The sequence below is a fragment of the Amblyomma mixtum genome, chromosome 1, assembly GCF_055824585.1.
Source record: "Amblyomma mixtum isolate Tamu chromosome 1, ASM5582458v1, whole genome shotgun sequence".
Taxonomy (NCBI): Eukaryota; Metazoa; Arthropoda; class Arachnida; order Ixodida; family Ixodidae; genus Amblyomma; species Amblyomma mixtum.
The window spans coordinates 129546668-129565822 of record NC_143012.1 but is presented as its reverse complement, the minus strand read 5'-3'; the positions used below and the strand labels follow the sequence as shown (position 1 = coordinate 129565822).

Sequence of the window (19155 nt, the reverse complement as noted above, 5' to 3'; positions counted from 1 at the left end):
ACTTTGGTTAATTGCTGTGGAGACAAAGGAGACGCTCTAGGATTCTGTTTTAGCGCAACTAAATCAGGTGTGATGGTTTTTAAAGATCCAACTGACCAGGTGCTTACATTACAAGGCCACGAAATACCCAAAGTGGCCGCATACAAATACCTCGGGATATGGCTAAACGAAGGACAGATATACACGGAAAAGCACGAGCAGGCTCTTAGGGCAAAAGGACGAAGAGACGCCGGGATAATGAAACATAGGGCATTATGGGGGTACAACAAATATGAAGTACTAAGAGGTATTTGGAAAGGAATAATGGTGCCGGGACTTACTTTCGGCAATGCGGTTCTGTGCTTAAGGGAAGAAGTTCAGTCGAGATTAGACGTAAATCAGAGGGCTGTTGGAAGATTAGCACTAGGTGCCCACGGCAAAACCACAAACGAGGCAGTACAAGGGGATATGGACTGGGCATCGTTCGAAGCACGGGAAGCTAAGAGTAAAATACTATATGAAGAACGCCTGAGGAAATTGGACGATAACAGGTGGGCAGCTAAGGTATTTAAATATTTATACAGAAAGCGCGTTGACTCACAGTGGCGGAAAAGAACTAGAAAACTAACCAGTAAGTATGCAGGTCATGAGGACGGAGAAAGAGCATTAAATGACAGGTTAAAAACGCGGAAGTTAAAAATTGGATGCATTCAATGGAAAAGAAACATAATGTAGAACTATATCGATGCTGGAAAAGGCAGGTCAGGAAAGAATTTTTCCATGATAACTCAAGAGGCAGTGCCCTACTTTTTGAAGCTAGGTCAGGGTGTCTTAGAACGCGCAGCTACAAAAAGAAATTTAACGAAGAAGATGACACATGTGCAATGTGTGGTAGATCTGTGGAAACAATTGAACACCTCATAATCAAATGTGAAGGTATCCATCCGGATGTCGATGCAGGCGCAGTCACTCTTCCTGAGGCCCTAGGGTTTAAAGATAACAATGGTCATGTAAATAAATCTGCAGTGGAAGTCAGCAAAAAGCGATTGGAGGATTGGTGGCTGAAAAGCAGAGACGTGGCATAGGGTTAGAATTGTAGGAAACCGTAGGTAAAGATGGTGGCCATTCTTAATGAGAATTGCCAACACAGTAAACAAAAAATATAAAGAATAAAAGCTGAGCATGGTGGCAATTGCCACCACCCCATTTCAAAGGGGGCGCTCCTAGCCATCCATCTATCCATCCATCCGCTAACGCCCATCGAGGGGCTTTACCTCTCGCCAGCGCTCGCTCCGGGAGAGGAGTTGATACCTCTGGGCACGAAAAGTCTCGCTATAGATAAAGCAAAGGAGAGAGCAAGAACACAGACGCAGGCGAGGAAGAAGCAACGTGCTTTCGAATTCCTTTAGGTCGACCAGAGTTAAATCACAGTCAATTTTTTTAATGATCAGCTGAGACGTTTTAAAACATGGCACCTATGCTTTTTTGAGAGGGTAGTAGTGTCGCGAATCTTGGCACTGTTTGTTTGTTCACCTCAAACCCGCTGGCACGCAGCTTCTTTTGTTTTTCGTGGAGAGATGCGATCACACTTATCTCGATTGTTCCTTGCGAGCTTCAAATTGAGCACGTCCGAGAGCGGCGGGCATTCTTTTGGAGGACCGCTAAGCACACTTGTTGATACGTCGCCGTCGAGTCATTGAGTTCTTTGTGGGCACACGCCTGTCTCCAATAAAATTTATTTCAGAAGCTCTTTCCACGGTCTTTCTGGCTCCGGTAACCGCATTATCTGTGGTCTTTTTATGAGATTTTACGTTTTTCTAGCGATTGTTTTTAAGCTCTTTTGATTGATTTGTAAGCCGATGTTATCGCTTATGTGGTTTTTTTATGTTTAAGAAGTGGTAAGGGCGATATATAATTTTCTGTGGACTTCGTGTTAGCTTCCGTGTTTTACGCAAACTGACGTCTCTCAAATGATTGGCTGCATTTCATGTTCCCTTTTTTATGAACCCGCTCTAGCCGCTAACTATGAGTCCAAGCAGCTTTTGCGCAGTTTATGTAGCTCTACAAAGAATAATAAAAGGAAGAAAGTAAAGTAATCCTTAGGTGGAAGCTGAAACAAAAGGCAATATAACGCCTTTTGCCACGCCTCGTCGACATACTGCGCCATGTATATGACTCAGAATGAATAAATGAACCTCTCAGTGTGTATCTTGCAGCAGAATGTTTTTTTTTCAGGGTGCGTTGTAAGGAAAACTGGCTGCCCAAAGCTCTTAAGTACCTACTGCATACCTGACGTGCCAAGGGAAATGGAGTTCTGGCGTCGACAGCATGGTCGTTTTAATTCTATACCGAGAACCGGCGCTAGCAAGAGGAGCAGTACTGTGTCTTGAACTGTACAAGCTTTCTGTCTCATTCCTCTTCCTGGTCAGTACTTGTCCTCTGCACGACTTAACCCTAGCCTCTCTATAGAGCCCTCTACCTTGAAACAGGCGCCACGGTGGAAAATTGTTGCCGTACGCGTCCGAAGTTTTTGGTATTACCTTTGAAAGGCAAACATAGATAGGAAACCTATTAAAATCGTCTATAAGGTAATTTTAGACTACTTGTACCTTGACTGCTGCGAAGAAAAACTCAGATGGAGAAGAAGGAGACAACACACGGACGAACGCTGTACTCACAACTGGCTTGATTGGTAACAGGGCATGCTGAATTGAAATAAAAATCGAACAGGCGGCTATGTGAAGACAGAAACACATTTATCTTGTTGCCGAGAAAAGCGCAGTTTTCAGTGCATACAGAAAAAATTTGACCTTTTCTCGGCAAAAGGGGTACAGTTTGAACACATTTATCTTGTTGTCGAGAAAAGCGCAGTTTCCATTGCGTACAGAAAAAAATTTGACCTTTTCTGGGCAAAAAGGGGTACAGTTTCTGCGTTCACATTGGCACGTGGTACGCTTTTTCCAGTGGCGAACTGGCGCAAAAAAAAAAAAACATACTCTGTGGCGAACCAGTTGTGAGTGCAGCATTCCTCCGTGTGTTGTGCGTTTCTTCTCTATGCGAACGTGTTTCCTCTTGCAGTTATTATAAAAGAAAGCTACCAACCAGCCCAAATGCTCATTTTACTCAAGTATATTACACTACTGCAGCCTATTATACTTTAAGGAACATGTAGACACCTAAAGGCATAAGATAAGTACTATATAATCCAAAGTTAGTGTCTGCACTTTCGGCTTGTAATGTGGAAATGAAAGGAACTAGTCTTTGCTTTGACCACTTAAATGAAACCCTAGAAGAGTGTCACAAAGTGCGCGCATGCCTTATCTTTCTTTTTTCTTCTCCGACCAAAGTGGCCACGGCTGGCCATGGCGCCGGTAGTATGCGGGCATGTCGCGACGCAGCGGCGATGACTTTGCCTCCCCCCGCGTCGGCGTTGACCCCTCGCGACGCTGGGGGGTCAAGACTACGCCGCCCCCCTTTCGCGAGGGGGGGACGGGAAGCGGCCGCTGAATGCCCTAGCACCCGTCCCAACCTTGGGAAGTTAACATCGCTCCTCGTTAGGACCATACCTTTCCTTCGCATCCCCTTCAGTTTCTTCATGTTTCTTCTCCCCCCTTCTCAACATCTGTAAATCGTTGGTGCACGGGGCCGAGAGGATTCGTTTGCTTTTATTTGTTTTTTTTTGTGGTTTGTCACGTGAACACGGTGGCGGGAAAATCACGACCGAGTTAGTTGGTTTAGAGATTTCGGTGCGTGCCGACGTGTGTGGGGTCAGCCAGGGAAGTGCTCGGCAAGCGAGCCTAGGCGGTGTCTGACGCGTAGAGCGCGGCGACGGCGGCCCCGAAAGACGCGTGGAAGACGCGTAACCCGGGGCCCAAGTTCGCCCGTATCCGCACCCCCCCCCCCCATCAGCACCGCGCGCTTCCGCAGCCCGACGCTCCCTGCGACCGGACCTTGCCACTACGCAGCTAAGTCACCGATTCTCACCACTCGCTTTGCTCTTTTCTTTGTTCTGTCGCTGTTCTCGTCCTATTCTTTTGTATATTGCTTTAATCGTGTAACTTTGTTGTATAGTTCTCGCCCTGTTGTTTTCCTTCTTATTGTTAATAGTTGTTTGTGTGCTTCTGATTTTGTGCTTGTAATTCGTGTCGCGTCTCTGTATTGCCGCTGTTTTGCTGGGTTTGTTTTGTACCCTTTTGGTTGCGGTTGTCTGCTCGAGTAAAGGGCTTTCTAAAGAAACTTGCCTACGCCTCATGCCTCCGGTCAACGGCTAATCAGGCGTGGCCCCTATCGCCGGTCAGCAGTCTAACCTCATCTTCCGCACGCGGGGTGGAGAAGTTTGTCGCTCCACCCCCTCCTAACTTACGGAGAGTGCAGTGGTGGGCAGGTTGGCCCGATTAATTATAACTTCGGCGCCAATCAAACATCAAGCCGCCCACCATATCCTGACAATTGGCGTCCGCGACAGGACCTTGCCACTACGCAGCTAAGCCACCGATTCTCACCACTCGCTTTGCTCTTTTCTTTGTTCTGTCGCTGTTCTCGTCCTATTCTTTTGTATATTGCTTTAATCGTGTAACTTTGTTGTATAGTTCTCGCCCTGTTGTTTTCCTTCTTATTGTTAATAGTTGTTTGTGTGCTTCTGATTTTGTGCTTGTAATTCGTGTCGCGTCTCTGTATTGCCGCTGTTTTGCTGGGTTTGTTTTGTACCCTTTTGGTTGCGGTTGTCTGCTCGAGTAAAGGGCTTTCTAAAGAAACTTGCCTACGCCTCATGCCTCCGGTCAACGGCTAATCAGGCGTGGCCCCTATCGCCGGTCAGCAGTCTAACCTCATCTTCCGCACGCGGGGTGGAGAAGTTTGTCGCTCCACCCCCTCCTAACTTACGGAGAGTGCAGTGGTGGGCAGGTTGGCCCGATTAATTATAACTTCGGCGCCAATCAAACATCAAGCCGCCCACCATATCCTGACAATTGGCGTCCGCGACAGGACTTGCTGACCACGATTGGCCTTGACCGCGAGGCATAGCATCCAGGCAATAATCTCAGGCATTGCGAGAACTGAGAACCAGAGCCTTGGCGCAATGGCAGATTTGGAGGAGATAATTGCTCTCGGGAGACAGCTGGGCTTCGAGGGGGTAGGCCTTCAGGAATTCCTCAGAAACGAGCGCGCGAAACGGCGCGAGCGTCGTCGCGAAGAGGATGAGCGCCGTCGTCAGGAGGACGAGCTAGACAAAGCGCGCTCGGCGCGCAGGATGTTGGAGCTGCAGAAAGAGCTTGAGGCTCTCCGAGTAGGGAGCAGGCTTAGCAGGAGCGCTGGTCTTTATGTTGCTTGTAATGAAAGTGATGTAGTAGGTGAGGCAGCACGGAAGGTGCTTGATGCCGGCGAACGAGATTACCCGCAAGACGACTGCAGGGCGGTAGCAGAAGTGGCACCGGCAGCAGACCAGGTGGCTTTCCGGACGCCTCCTGAGCATGGCGAGCCTACGTTCAAAGGGGGTGAACTTTGTGTCGTCAAAGGACGAGGCGGTGAGCTCGACCATGCAGTCGGGGTAGAGGTGGGTCCCGAAACACCTGAAATGAATATGCTGGAAGAGCAATTCAGCCGAGTGCAGGCACCCCCCTCAGATGTCACCACGGCGGCTACAGCGCCGCCTGACCCGGAGGATGGTACACTGGGCCAGACTTTCGGGAACAAAGATCCCGGCGAAGTCGCGGCTCCCGAGCGGCTGACCGGGCAACAAGCTATCTTGGAATGCCCCGGCCCTCATGATGTCGAGGAAAGTAAGGCCGATCTCGAAGGAGCGGTCAGAGTCGAGGAGCATTGCTCGGAGGCGTCGGCTGTAGAGCCGTACCGGGAGAACGGAGCACCGTTGTGCCCCGTAGGGGAATCAGCGCATCATCATGATGCCACAGTTCCCGCGCGGCTTGAACCGCTTCAAGCAACCGATACAGACTCGGTCGCTTTTTCGGAAGAACCATTTTGCGAGGAGCCAGCGGTACAGATAGGTGTAGAGTCCTACGTGGGGGTAGGGCTAGCCGGTTGCTGCGAGACTGCCGTCACCGCACAGACAGGCGCACAACCGGCAAATGACGCAGAGTCATTGAGTACCCGCCATGGAGACCGTTTCCCGGAAAAGCCAGGTTACCGCACTGGGGATATGTGCAGCTCGACAAACGCGAGCGAGCAAGTAAGCCCTGTGATGCAGTGCCCGTCTTCCAGAGCTGCGCATCAGAAAAGGGAGGAAGAAACACCTGCGGTGCTTCTTAGCAGCCTGAAAACAAAAGGGCACCTGATTTGCATGACTCGTACCAGACTCGGGAAGTGCTCAAACGGCGAGAACCGTTTTCACGCTGCAGCGAAAAGTTTGTACGAAGCCCGAGCGATTTTTCGTGCCAGCTGCCTTAATGTCAAGGTAGGAAACGGAAAATTCCTATCCGGGAAGTTCTACACCAAGAGGTACGGAGAAGTCCCTCTCAATGCCGGAGTAAAGAAAGAGACGAGACCGGCACTGGTTATCTTTGCCGGAACCTAGACGGTTATGAGCTATGAACGCTTCTCCCATTCTAGGTAGACATTCCTTTTTGTTTCTTCATGTTTGAGGGCTTGTTTTCCTATGTTGTGGAAATTCTGTGCAGCACAAGATGTTTGTGTGCTGCTTAGCATGTGAGTGTCGAACTGTTTCGATAAAATGTGAACTGTTTCGGTTGAATGTGCAGTTTAGAACAGTCTGCAGTGACTGAGACGCGACAATGTGAAGTGTGCAGTGCGCGACTGTACGAGCCATCGTGGGAAACGTGGTGCGACGAAGAACTGGTGCGCGCTCCTGACAGTGAAGTGCGCGTTAATTCATCTTCGTTTGCTTGCTCGGCAAGACGCATTTGTGCATGCACGACATTTGTGTATTTGATTTTAAATGTTATTAAAATAACATTCTTTTCGTGGGGGTTGTGTCACAAAGTGCGCGCATGCCTTATCTTTCTTTTTTCTTCTCCGACCAAAGTGGCCACGGCTGGCCATGGCGCCGGTAGTATGCGGGCATGTCGCGACGCAGCGGCGATGACTTTGCCTCCCCCCGCGTGGGCGTTGACCCCTCGCGACGCTGGGGGGTCAAGACTACCCCCTCCTCAGGATTATCGCCGGGAAGCGAGTGCTTTCGCGAGGGGGGGACGGGAAGCGGCCGGTGAATGCCCTAGCACCCGTCCCAACCTTGGGAAGTTAACATCGCTCCTCGTTAGGACCATACCTTTCCTTCGCATCCCCTTCAGTTTCTTCATGTTTCTTCTCCCCCCTTCTCAACATCTGTAAATCGTTGGTGCACGGGGCCGAGAGGATTCGTTTGCTTTTATTTGTTTTTTTTTGTGGTTTGTCACGTGAACACGGTGGCGGGAAAATCAAGACCGAGTTAGTTGGTTTAGAGATTTCGGTGCGTGCCGACGTGTGTGGGGTCAGCCAGGGAAGTGCTCGGCAAGCGAGCCTAGGCGGTGTCTGACGCGTAGAGCGCGGCGACGGCGGCCCCGAAAGACGCGTGGAAGACGCGTAACCCGGGGCCCAAGTTCGCCCGTATCTGCACCCCCCCTCCCCATCAGCACCGCGCGCTTCCGCAGCCCGACGCTCCCTGCGACCGGACCTTGCCACTACGCAGCTAAGTCACCGATTCTCACCACTCGCTTAGCTCTTTTCTTTGTTCTGTCGCTGTTCTCGTCCTATTCTTTTGTATATTGCTTTAATCGTGTAACTTTGTTGTATAGTTCTCGCCCTGTTGTTTTCCTTCTTATTGTTAATAGTTGTTTGTGTGCTTCTGATTTTGTGCTTGTAATTCGTGTCGCGTCTCTGTATTGCCGCTGTTTTGCTGGGTTTGTTTTGTACCCTTTTGGTTGCGGTTGTCTGCTCGAGTAAAGGGCTTTCTAAAGAAACTTGCCTACGCCTCATGCCTCCGGTCAACGGCTAATCAGGCGTGGCCCCTATCGCCGGTCAGCAGTCTAACCTCATCTTCCGCACGCGGGGTGGAGAAGTTTGTCGCTCCACCCCCTCCTAACTTACTGAGAGTGCAGTGGTGGGCAGGTTGGCCCGATTAATTATAACTTCGGCGCCAATCAAACATCAAGCCGGCCACCATATCCTGACAAAGAGAAAGTTGCCATTGCATCTTACCTTATGTTCTGCGGGTAAGGCATTCCATGGGTTAGTATGCTCGTTTCAAGTGCAACAATGGGCTGGCCGTCGTGAAGTGCTGCGGACACCTCTTCGGACACAAGAAACCGGCCTGGAACAGCAGTCATAGACAGAACAGAAGCAGAGTTAAAATGGCTATATCCATGAGTAATGACAATGCCCTTCTATTCACTCTTTGAAGTGGATTGTAGTACCCGTCAAGTTCTTCTGTACTTTGATTCTGCGATGTTATCGGCACCTCCCTTTCGGAAAACGCATCAGACGGCTCTTAATGACCTGTTTGAGTTGCGCTCTAAAACGAGTAACGTTAGGAAGATTTAGGGTTGTTTTACTAATAAGAAACACTTAACTGCCATCAAAGACAAACCAAAATGCAGTAACTTCAAAATATGATTAGCTCGCTCATCGAAAAAATGTGGATTCGACGCCAAAACCGCAGTAATTTTGGCATCGTATTGCTCCGTCGAAAGAAATCATTGTACATGTTATAGATAAAGCGTGCAATTACTGATAATCGTGCAATTGCTCACAACTGTAATACAATTTTCCGCTCGTACTACCAACCGCATGCACATACTGTTAACTTGAACGAACAATGTCGAAGGGCCTTTGGGTTTGGAAGGTGTTATTCTATGCGAACAAGGGTAAATCTTTCCTTTCACTGAATTTAGACACCAAAAAATCAGCTGATAAAATGGCATACCAAACGAATTTTAAAGCGCCGTGCAGAACTAACTACGAAGTATCTTTCAGTATCTTTCACGCTGCAATAGGACAACGCAGTTTGCGGGCCGACTGCTTACGTGCATGAGTCGTCCATGCATATAGAATTGAAGGTTAGCAATGTTGGAAATTATACGGCAATTTCAATAACTTGCCCGTGCTGCCAAATCCTAGTGCACATGTTATCAAAAAGCATACCTCACACTTCGAGAATTTTGGTACTCTAGCTTCAAATCAGCAAGGCTTTACACAATGCCTGTCACCGGTGACACAATGACTTTGCTTATGCTATTGACAAAAGAAGCCGGATTAACGCCTTATGCTTCCACTTGTAGAAAGTGTTTGACCAGGTTGAACATTCTGAGTTGCTCACGAAACCGCCTTACCTTGGCGATAATAAGAACATACTTACGTGAATACAGTCTTATTCTGCGGGGAGAATGCACTACATTGAAGTAGGGGGAGCAAGATCTGAGAAATTTTCCTTTAACTTATGGAGTTACCCAGGGATAATTACTGGGTACACTCTTGTAAGTTATATAAGCTTGCTCGTTTAGCCGTTGCTTTGGTTTTGTTAACGACATTGCTTAAAGAGTTGCCACCAAAATTGCGGCCGCCGCGGTAGCTCCGTGGTTGTGGTGCTCGGCTGCTGACCCGAAAGACGCGGGTTCGATCCCGGCCGCTGCGGTCGAATTTCGATGGAGGCGGAATTCTAGAGCTCAGTGTACTGTGCGATGTCAGTTCACGTTAAAGAACCCCAGGTGGTCGAAATTTCCGGAGTCCTACACTACGAAGTCTCTCAGAGCCTGAGTCGCTTTGGGACGTTAAACCCTATGAACCAAAGCGTTGTCTACTTGCAGATCATTGTCTGAATTATTGAATAGCTTCCAGTCGAGAAGCTTAGAACCAGTATTCAGTTTGTCACAGTCGAAACCATCATAATCGGTGACAATGGCTACTCCTGATTAGTCTAAACGTCGGAGGAGGAATTAAAGCTGCTGGAATTAAAGCGAAATGCTGAAGGAACCGGGCGGTGGTGTCCCACACATAGAGTACGTTCACTAGCAGATTGCTCAAAGATGAGATAGCAGCTAACATAGGGGCGTTCTCTGAAGCGGAGCCTCTCGCTTCTTTGCGAACTCGTCGGCGTTTTTGCGTTTTTGGGGACGTCAACTGGCTGCAGATTGGGTACGGTACTTTCATTTCGTTTTCTCTTGGATATAAAAAAAAAATGACTGAATGATTCTTGCCTTTCTTTTTTATATTTCATTGGACTATGTGCTAAGGAGCACCGTTTCCTTGCAGAAATTTTTCACTTCATCAAAACCATATGGCGCCACTATTAACGGAGTTATCATTGCGTCTGCAGTTGAATACGCTGAATGAATTGTAACATAAAGCACAATGTCCCGCAAAATGCACAAACGTGCGTTCATCATTCTAGAACTCTACTAGCTATTGAACCGTTCGACATCAAGGTCGTTCAGAAGAGGAAAGTTCCGGGCTAGTTGGTAATGCATTTAAAAGGAAGAAACAGCGCAAAGAAGCGCGAAAAAACGACACATACACGAGCGCTGACTCACAACTGAAATTTTATTCTGGTGGAAAGACGCTTAAGTAGAAAACATGAGAGGGGATGTAACAGGGCTGCCGCAGCGATAACTGGCAATCAGTGTGGTTGCGTCACAAGATGACAAAAAAAAGATCAAGATCGTGTGCACTGTCTGGCAGCGTGACCCAGCTTGTCCTGTGCATGCACGGCGAGACGTCAGCGACGCGCCTCTAACCGACGCGTTTGACATGTCAGAGGTGATTCCGGTTATCGATAGCCACGGTACTGTGGCTCTGCAATAAGCTCGCGACTTAGCCAGGAAGTTAGTTTTCAGGTGCAGATGGCCGTGCGTGCGCTTCACCTCCTGGCGAACCTCTGAAACCTTGGTCCGCGAAGTCTCCAAACGCAAACATAAAAGAAACACAGCAGCAATTTTCTTTTTCTCACCGCACCTCTTTTATTTATTTACTGCAGAAAAATGAAAAGTCTAACAGCGGCACCTCGCGGGTGTTGCAGTTCCTGCATAAGAGGAATGAAAAACGTAAATTATCGTCTGCACAATGGTCCGATAACAACAGCAGCTTATGTTCACGATGTTTCATAGGGCAAGCCACGGAATCTTCGTTTTTATACGTCGTTATATGTGCATTTAGTAGGCCGATACCTTGCGGCAGAACTAAGGTGCGTCATGGAGGTTGGGGTGGGGGTGGGGGTGAAGGTCGGAATGCGGGTGGGGGACCGGTGTCCGCTTCTTCCTCGAGGTAGTGTTGTCCCGAGGTCGGCTCCGCGAAGTAATGGCCTGGCCCTTCATCTTCCTTGAAGTAGGAAAGAAAAGTTCGCCAGAGCCGGAGTGCGTCTGATGGCCTGATGTGCGATGGGGGATCGACCCATTCCTGCAGGGTTCCAGGTCGAAGCCCGCCCAGGGACTTGAGTGCTCTCTCCCGTACTGCGTCAAAGGTAGGGCAGCTCCACAGGAGATGTTCGGCCGTGCATCTGGCAGGGCACGTCGGGCACTGAGGAGTCGGGTATGAGCGCGGGTTCATGAGGTGCAACTTCGATGCTGATAGAAGCTGGCCAGTCTGGGCTCGGCGAAGGAGCACTGCCTCCACTCTCCGGAATGTGCTATGCGGACGGCGATATAGTTGCTCAGGGTTGGCCAAGTGCTGGAGTATGCCATGGAATTTTTATGGTTCAGCACGGCAGCGAGCGGCCATTGTGCAGTAATTGAGTGCATGGCAGAAATTTTTCTATCCTCTTTTCCCCGGGAGATTAATGTAAGACGCTGTGTTGCGCGAACAAGCTGGCTATCTTATCTACTATTGTATATCTGCGGCTGCAGTGGCCGCCATGCGTGACTGCAAACCCAAGCGTATTTGCACACATTACTTTATTCTTTTATGTACAGCTAGGGCATTTACGCTGCAGAAAAGAGTATCTGAAGTCTGTTTTTATTTACTAGAGCCCACTGGATGAATTAAGAAGCTTTTGATCACTTGTTTACTGTGCCATCTGATGCACAACAAAAATGTGCCTGAATTTTTATCTGCCGCGTTCCATTCCTCTTCAAAGAGCATTAGCGCCGCTTGACCCACAACGCCGTGACGTCCTGCCGCCGCTCGTAGTCGGAACCTAAATGACATCCGTTTCCGGCGTTTCGACCAATCAGTAAGGCCGAAAATAAGTTTCAGTTATCACACAAACTTGGAATACGAGCTGAAGTATTGTTGAATGCGGATTTAAAGACTGTTCATGAATGGTGTTTCAGATGCAAAATAAAAATAAATTGTGCTAAAATGATCCTTGCAGAGATTACTAGGAAAACTTAAAGTATTCTGGCTCTTTACTACGAATTAGACGCGTCAGCAATTTCAAATATTCAGGCTCACCTTACGAGTGCATTTAAACTGCAAAATGCGCTTCATATTTGTGCATCCACCCAGCCAGAACTCTCTGGCTTTTGAAACGTAAGCCTACACTTGCGCCCGCGAATGTCACACTCACATGATCCAAGTTTGGGCTCCAAGCTAGAGTACGGAACCGTTGTATGGGCATCGCACAGACGAAAACAAGCAGATGAAATGAAGAAGGCCCTGAGATTTCCAGCAAGATACATACTACCAAAATACAGATCATCCGACTCTGTCACAGAACTTTTAGTTACATGAAACTTTATAGAGTCGAAAAGGTTAAGGCCGTGTGGAAGGGACTGACGGCTAACTGCATCGGAGGAGGTTACTTGAAAGCATGGTTAATGGGCCATGGAACAACAGAAGACATGTGGAAAAGGTGCCTTTTTTGCAGTCTTGTGGAGCTTTTTGAGCAGGGAATGAGCCACAGGGCTTTACAGTAAGCTCGGAAAGTCCGCATTTTAGAGTCCATCAGCTTGCAGATGAAAACTGGCATGTACTATGCGATGGCATGATTTCAAAAGCGAAGACCTAAATGAAGGCGCCAAGGCCCGTTTGACAAGCTTTGAACGGGATGAGTTAAAGGGCAGTAGAGCTTTCTTCGATATCGGCTGCAACGCCCAGCAAACATGGTCATGTTGATTAAAATATAACTTTGTCTATAAACTGGACATACCCGCCTTGCGAAAGCTCAAGAGTAAGTTGAGAGAACGTGAATGGCTAGGAAACGCCGCCAAAAGCTCATCTGCCTGCTCATCTAGGACATCGTTTGATGAAAGTTTTAAAATGATGAGATGTAAGTCTTAAAATTTGAATCGCTGATCATAATGTAACCTGAGGTGTTGGCTATGGCTAATAAAATCGCCGATTCTTCCGCCATCTCAGAGGAGGTGGTGTATATAGTAGCGATTGTTAGGGAAGAACCGGTTCCAGTCACAGCACCTATCGCGTACGCTTTGTGTGGTGTCAGATATTCCGCCGCGTCCACATAAGCGGCTGCGGGGTAGTCTTTGTATTTTGTGTGTAAGGCGTGCGCTCTCGCCTTGAGCCTTCCTTTGGGTTGCGCATGGTGCACGTTTTTAGGTAGGGGTTTGACAGTTAGCATCCTGTGCACTTCCGGGAGAAGTTGTACCGTGTCTTCGGTTAAGAGTTCGGCGTTGATCTTTGCACGGTGCTGGATGGCCCTACTTGCCTTGGATCGTGGGAGACGTGCGCATAGGGAGGTGAGGTGTGCCTCGCTCAGCTCGCGCAGTGTGTTGTGTATCAATCTGTCGGTAGGCGTGTTGTGCGGAAGACTGAGCGCTGTCTTGTAAGCTTGACAGATGAGGCATTCTATCTTGATCATCTCTGCTTGATAGAGGCGCAGGTGCGGTTGAGTGTAAATGGATCTACTGAGGACGAATGCCTGGATCAGTGGGCAGAGGGCGTTCTCTCATGCCTCGTCTATTAATGGCTGCTCGTCGCATGAGCTGGGTGGTTTGATTGACCGTGGCGGTCAGTTTGCCTAATGTATCGTTATTCCTGTGGTTCCTCTGAATGAGAATCTCGAGAATTCTTATGGTAGGTACTTCCTTAAGAGGATGTCCTCCTTCAGTTATGTGTTGTGGAGGCGGGGGTGCCTGGCCTCTGAGGCTGTGTCTTGGTCTTTCTCGGAGCACCAGCAATTCCGATTTGCGACGCGAGCCTTTTAGCCCCTTTACCGAGGGAAGAGACTCGATTGCGCTCACGGCCTCTAACAGCCTTCTCTATTTGTTCATCACTCCCCATCCACATTAACATGGTGATGTCCTCCGTGTATAAGGTGTGTTGTAGACCGTCGATGTCGCCCAGTTTGGGGTTAGCGTTATTAGGGAAAGGTTGAATAGGAAGGGCGAGAGCACCGACCCTTGTGGCGTGCCAATTCTTTATAGGGGGATGGGATCAGGGGTGATACCTCCGAGCGATAGCTTGGCTGTTCTCTCCGAGACGAAAGAGCGAACTTAATTGAACATTCTCTCCCCTGGGTTGATGTGCAAGAGGTTTGTGAGAATCGCTTCCTGCGAGACGTCGTTGAAGGCCTTCTTTAGATCTAAACCTAAGATGGCAAGATTGCCTTCGTGCCTTTTCTGCATGCGCCGTCTAGGACGTCCCTAGACAGAGCATGACGTATTGCGTGGATCCGTTGGATCGTGAATCCTACCTTCTTGTGTGGGACAAGGTTGCGGTCAGCCGCGTAGCTTTGTAGCCTGTTGAGGATAACGTGCTCTATGACCTTTCCCACGTACGACGTTAATGATCTGCCCTCTAACATACATGTTAAAATTAAACTTTTTGCCGATGACTGCATCCTTTACAACGAAATTAACTCTATAAATGACCACGATGATTTAAACAGCGCCCTTCAAGAAGTGGTAATATGGTGTCACAAATGGCAAATGGAACTGAACATTAAAAAAACAGCCTTCTTATCTGTAACCCGTAAAAAACAAAGGTCCGAATATGTGTACAGCATCAATAACATACCGCTCACTCGAGTTCACGAACACAAATACCTTGGATTAATCATTTCACATGATCTAAGGTGGGAATCACATATTAACAGCATAGTATCATCTGCTTTAAAACGATTGTTCTTCCTTAGAAGACGGCTTCGAGAAGCGCCACCGGAGACCAAACTGTTAGCATATAACACATTTATACGATCAGTTCTCGAATATGGAAATACGATTTGGTTTCCCTACACACAACAACTCATTAACAAACTAGAAGGAGTGCAGAGAAAGGCAATTAGATTTATCTTTAACAAATACAGGAGCAGTGATTCACCATCCCAACTACTAAATCAAGCATGTATTCTTACTTTACAGAAACGCGCCAGACTAGCACGACTAAAATTATTGTTCCAATTAGTTCATAACACATTAAACATAGATACTTCGTTATATATATCTGTAGATGAATCCAGACCATCCCGGCATAAGCACCCATTAACCCTTAAAGAGTACGCATTCCGAACCGACTGTTTCAGATATTCATTTTTCCCGCTTGCCATAAAAGAATGGAATAGTTTGAACCCCTCTATTACTACTAATACATCTTTGCAGAAATTTGTAACTTTGGTAGAAGAACAGTTGAGCGATAATTAAATAGATAATTAAATCATAATTATTCAAGTACAACAGACCACTCGTATCACTGCATGTAACAGCATCTTTATGAACATATTACTTACAATGTATAAAATTGCACCCTTTTCTGTGAAAAATATTCTCTCGTTATGTGTTTTATTTTCTGTTATCTGTGTTTTTTTTTCCATGCTCATGTAATTACTTGAAAATAACAGTGTTTTTAATGTATGCCATTCCATTTGTATTCGCTTTGTACCTTCTTACTATATGCCCATCCTGTAAAAATCCCAATGGGATTGACAGTATGTGAAATAAAAAATAAATAAATATGGGGTGGAGGCTTTTTATACACACTTTTTTGCCTGGTTTAGCAATGGGACCCTGGCGTGCTTCCATAATTGCGGGATCTCGCCTTCTCTATTAGGAATTCATCAAGTCTGTCACTGCCGTCACCGACGTCGGGTCTAGGTTTCTGAGTGTGCTATTGGTTACTCCGTCCCACCCCGCCATTCATTAATGCTCTGCTCTTTTGCTTGTTCGCAATCTGTCCAACCGCCGTGCTTTCACCGCCGAAATTCAAAAACGTTAGTTTGCGTCCCACCCGCCATACTTCCTCCGCCTTTTTCTTCCTAGTGCCCTCTTTCCACCGGGGGTATGCTCTGCTCGTTTGCTTGATCGCAATCTCCCCCTCCCCCCCTCGCAGCAAGTTCACGGCCTAAATGCAAAAAAGTTAATTTCCGTCCCACCCGCCATACTTCCTCCGCCTTCTTCTTCCTAGTGCCCTCTTTCCACCCGGGGTACGCTCTGCTCGTTTGCTTGATCGCAATCTCCCCCTCACCCCCTCGCAGCAAGTTCACGGCCTAAATGCAAAAAAGTTAATTTGCGTCCCACCCGCCATACTTCCTCCGCCTTTTTTCTTCCTAGTGCCCTCTTTCCACCCGGGGTACGCTCTGCTCGTTTGCTTGATCGCAATCCCCCCCCCCCCCCCCCCTCGCAGCAAGTTCACGGCCTAAATGCAAAAAAGTTAATTTGCGTCCCACCCGCCATACTTCCTCCGCCTTTTTCTTCCTAGTGCCCTCTTTCCACCCGGGGTACGCTCTGCTCGTTTGCTTGATCGCAATCCCCCTCCCCCCTCGCAGCAAGTTCACGGCCTAAATGCAAAAAAGTTAATTTGCGTCCCACCAGCCATACTTCCTCCGCCTTTTTCTTCCTAGTGCCCTCTTTCCACCCGGGGTACGCTCTGCTCGTTTGCTTGATCGCAATCCCCCTCCCCCCCTCGCGGCAAGTTCACGGCCTAAATGCAAAAAAGTTAATTTGCGTCCCACCCGCCACACTTCCTCCGCCTTTTTGCTCCTGGCGCCCCCTTTCCGCCCAGGATAGATTAATTCTCCGCGCTTTTACTTGTTCGGAGTCTGCCCACCCGCCGTACATTCCCAGCCCAAAATCAAAAACCTTAGTTTGCATTCCTCCCGACATCCTTTCTCCACCTTATTCCTCCTAGCGCCCTCTTTCCGCCCAGGATAAATTAATTCTTTGCGCTTTTACTTGTTCGCAGTCTGCCCACCCGTCGTACTTTGACAGCCGAAATAAAAAACCTTAGTTTGAATCCCTCCGGCCATACTTTCTCCACCTTATTACCCCTAGGGCCCTCGTTCCGACCAGAATACATAAATTCTTCGTGCTTTTACTTGTTCGCCGTCTGCCCACCCGCCGTCCTTTGACAGCCGAAATAAAAAACCTTAGGTTGCATCCCTCCCGCCATACTTTCTCCACCTTATTCCCCCTAGGGCCCTCGTTCCGACCAGAATACGTTGATTCTCCGCGCTTTTACTTGTTCGCCGTCTGCCCACCCGCCGTACTTCGACAGCCGAAATAAAAAACCTTAATTTGCAACCCTCCCGCCATACTTTCTCCACCTTATTCCTTCTAGCGGCCTCTTTCCGCCCAGGATCGATTAATTATCCGCGCTTTTACTTGTTCGGAGTCTGCCCACCCGCCGTACATTCCCAGCCGAAATTAAAAACCTTAGTTTGCATCTCTCCCGCCATCCTTTCTCCACCTCATTCCTCCTAGCGGCCTCTTTCTGCCCAGGATAGATTAATTCTCCGCGCTTTTATTTGCTCGCAGTCTGCCCACCCGCCGTACTTTGACAGCCGAAATAAAGAACCCTAGTTTGAATCCATCCCGCCATCCTTTCTCCACCTTATTCCTCCTAGCGGCCTCTTTCCGCCCAGGATAGATTAATTATCCGCGCTTTTACTTGTTCGGAGTCTGCCCACCCGCCGTACATTCCCAGCCGAAATAAAAAAAACCTTAGTTTGCATCCCTCCCGCCATCCTTTCTCCACCTTATTCCTCCTAGCGGCCTCTTTCCGCCCAGGATAGATTAATTATCCGCGCTTTTACTTGTTCGGAGTCTGCCCACCCGCCGTACATTCCCAGCCGAAATAAAAAAACCTTAGTTTGCATCCCTCCCGCCATCCTTTCTCCACCTTATTCCTCCTAGCGGCCTCTTTCCGCCCAGGATAGATTAATTATCCGCGCTTTTACTTGTTCGCTGTCTGCCCACCCGCCGTACTTTGACAGCCGAAATAAAGAACCCTAGTTTGCATCCCTCCCGCCATCCTTTCTCCACCTTATTCCTCCTAGCGGCCTCTTTCCGCCCAGGATAGATTAATTATCCGCGCTTTTACTTGTTCGGAGTCTGCCCACCCGCCGTACATTCCCAGCCAAAATAAAAAAAACCTTAGTTTGCATCCCTCCCGCCATCCTTTCTCCACCTTATTCCTCCTAGCGGCCTCTTTCCGCCCAGGATAGATTAATTATCCGCGCTTTTACTTGTTCGGAGTCTGCCCACCCGCCGTACATTCCCAGCCGAAATAAAAAAAACCTTAGTTTGCATCCCTCCCCCATCCTTTCTCCACCTTATTCCTCCTAGCGGCCTCTTTCCGCCCAGGATAGATTAATTATCCGCGCTTTTACTTGTTCGGAGTCTGCCCACCCGCCGTACATTCCCAGCCGAAATAAAAAAAAACCTTAGTTTGCATCCCTCCCGCCATCCTTTCTCCACCTTATTCCTCCTAGCGGCCTCTTTCCGCCCAGGATAGATTAATTATCCGCGCTTTTACTTGTTCGCTGTCTGCCCACCCGCCGTACTTTGACAGCCGAAATAAAGAACCCTAGTTTGCATCCCTCCCGCCATCCTTTCTCCACCTTATTCCTCCTAGCGGCCTCTTTCCGCCCAGGATAGATTAATTATCCGCGCTTTTACTTGTTCGGAGTCTGCCCACCCGCCGTACATTCTCAGCCAAAATAAAAAAAACCTTAGTTTGCATCCCTCCCGCCATCCTTTCTCCACCTTATTCCTCCTAGCGGCCTCTTTTCGCCCAGGATAGATTAATTATCCGCGCTTTTACTTGTTCGCTGTCTGCCCACCCGCCGTACTTTGACAGCCGAAATAAAAAACCCTAGTTTGCATCCCTCCCGCCATACTTTCTCCACCTTATTCCTCCTTGCGCCCTCTTTCCACCCAGGATGCATTGATTCTCCGCGCTTTTACTTGCTCGCAGTCTGACCACCCGCCGTATTTTGACAGCCGAAATAAAAGACCCTAGTTTGCATCCCTCGCGCCATACTTTCGCTACCTTATTCCTGCTAGTGCCCTCTTTCCACCCAGGACGCATTGATTCTCCGCGCTTTTACTTGTTCGCAGTCTGCCC

The 19155-nt window shown here is 48.4% G+C and overlaps 1 protein-coding gene across 9 annotated transcripts in view; it reads right to left on the bottom strand.

Moving 5' to 3' along the window:
* Nucleotides 1-19155, bottom strand: part of LOC149367588 (uncharacterized) — a 1242925-nt gene that overhangs the window by 922595 nt on the left and 301175 nt on the right. For all 9 annotated transcript variants that reach the window (XM_089556290.1, XM_089556305.1, XM_089556318.1 and 6 more), the window contains exon 3: nucleotides 8128-8239. In XM_089556290.1, the coding sequence (XP_089412416.1) occupies nucleotides 8128-8239 (112 nt within the window). The remainder of the gene's footprint in view (nucleotides 1-8127; nucleotides 8240-19155) is intronic.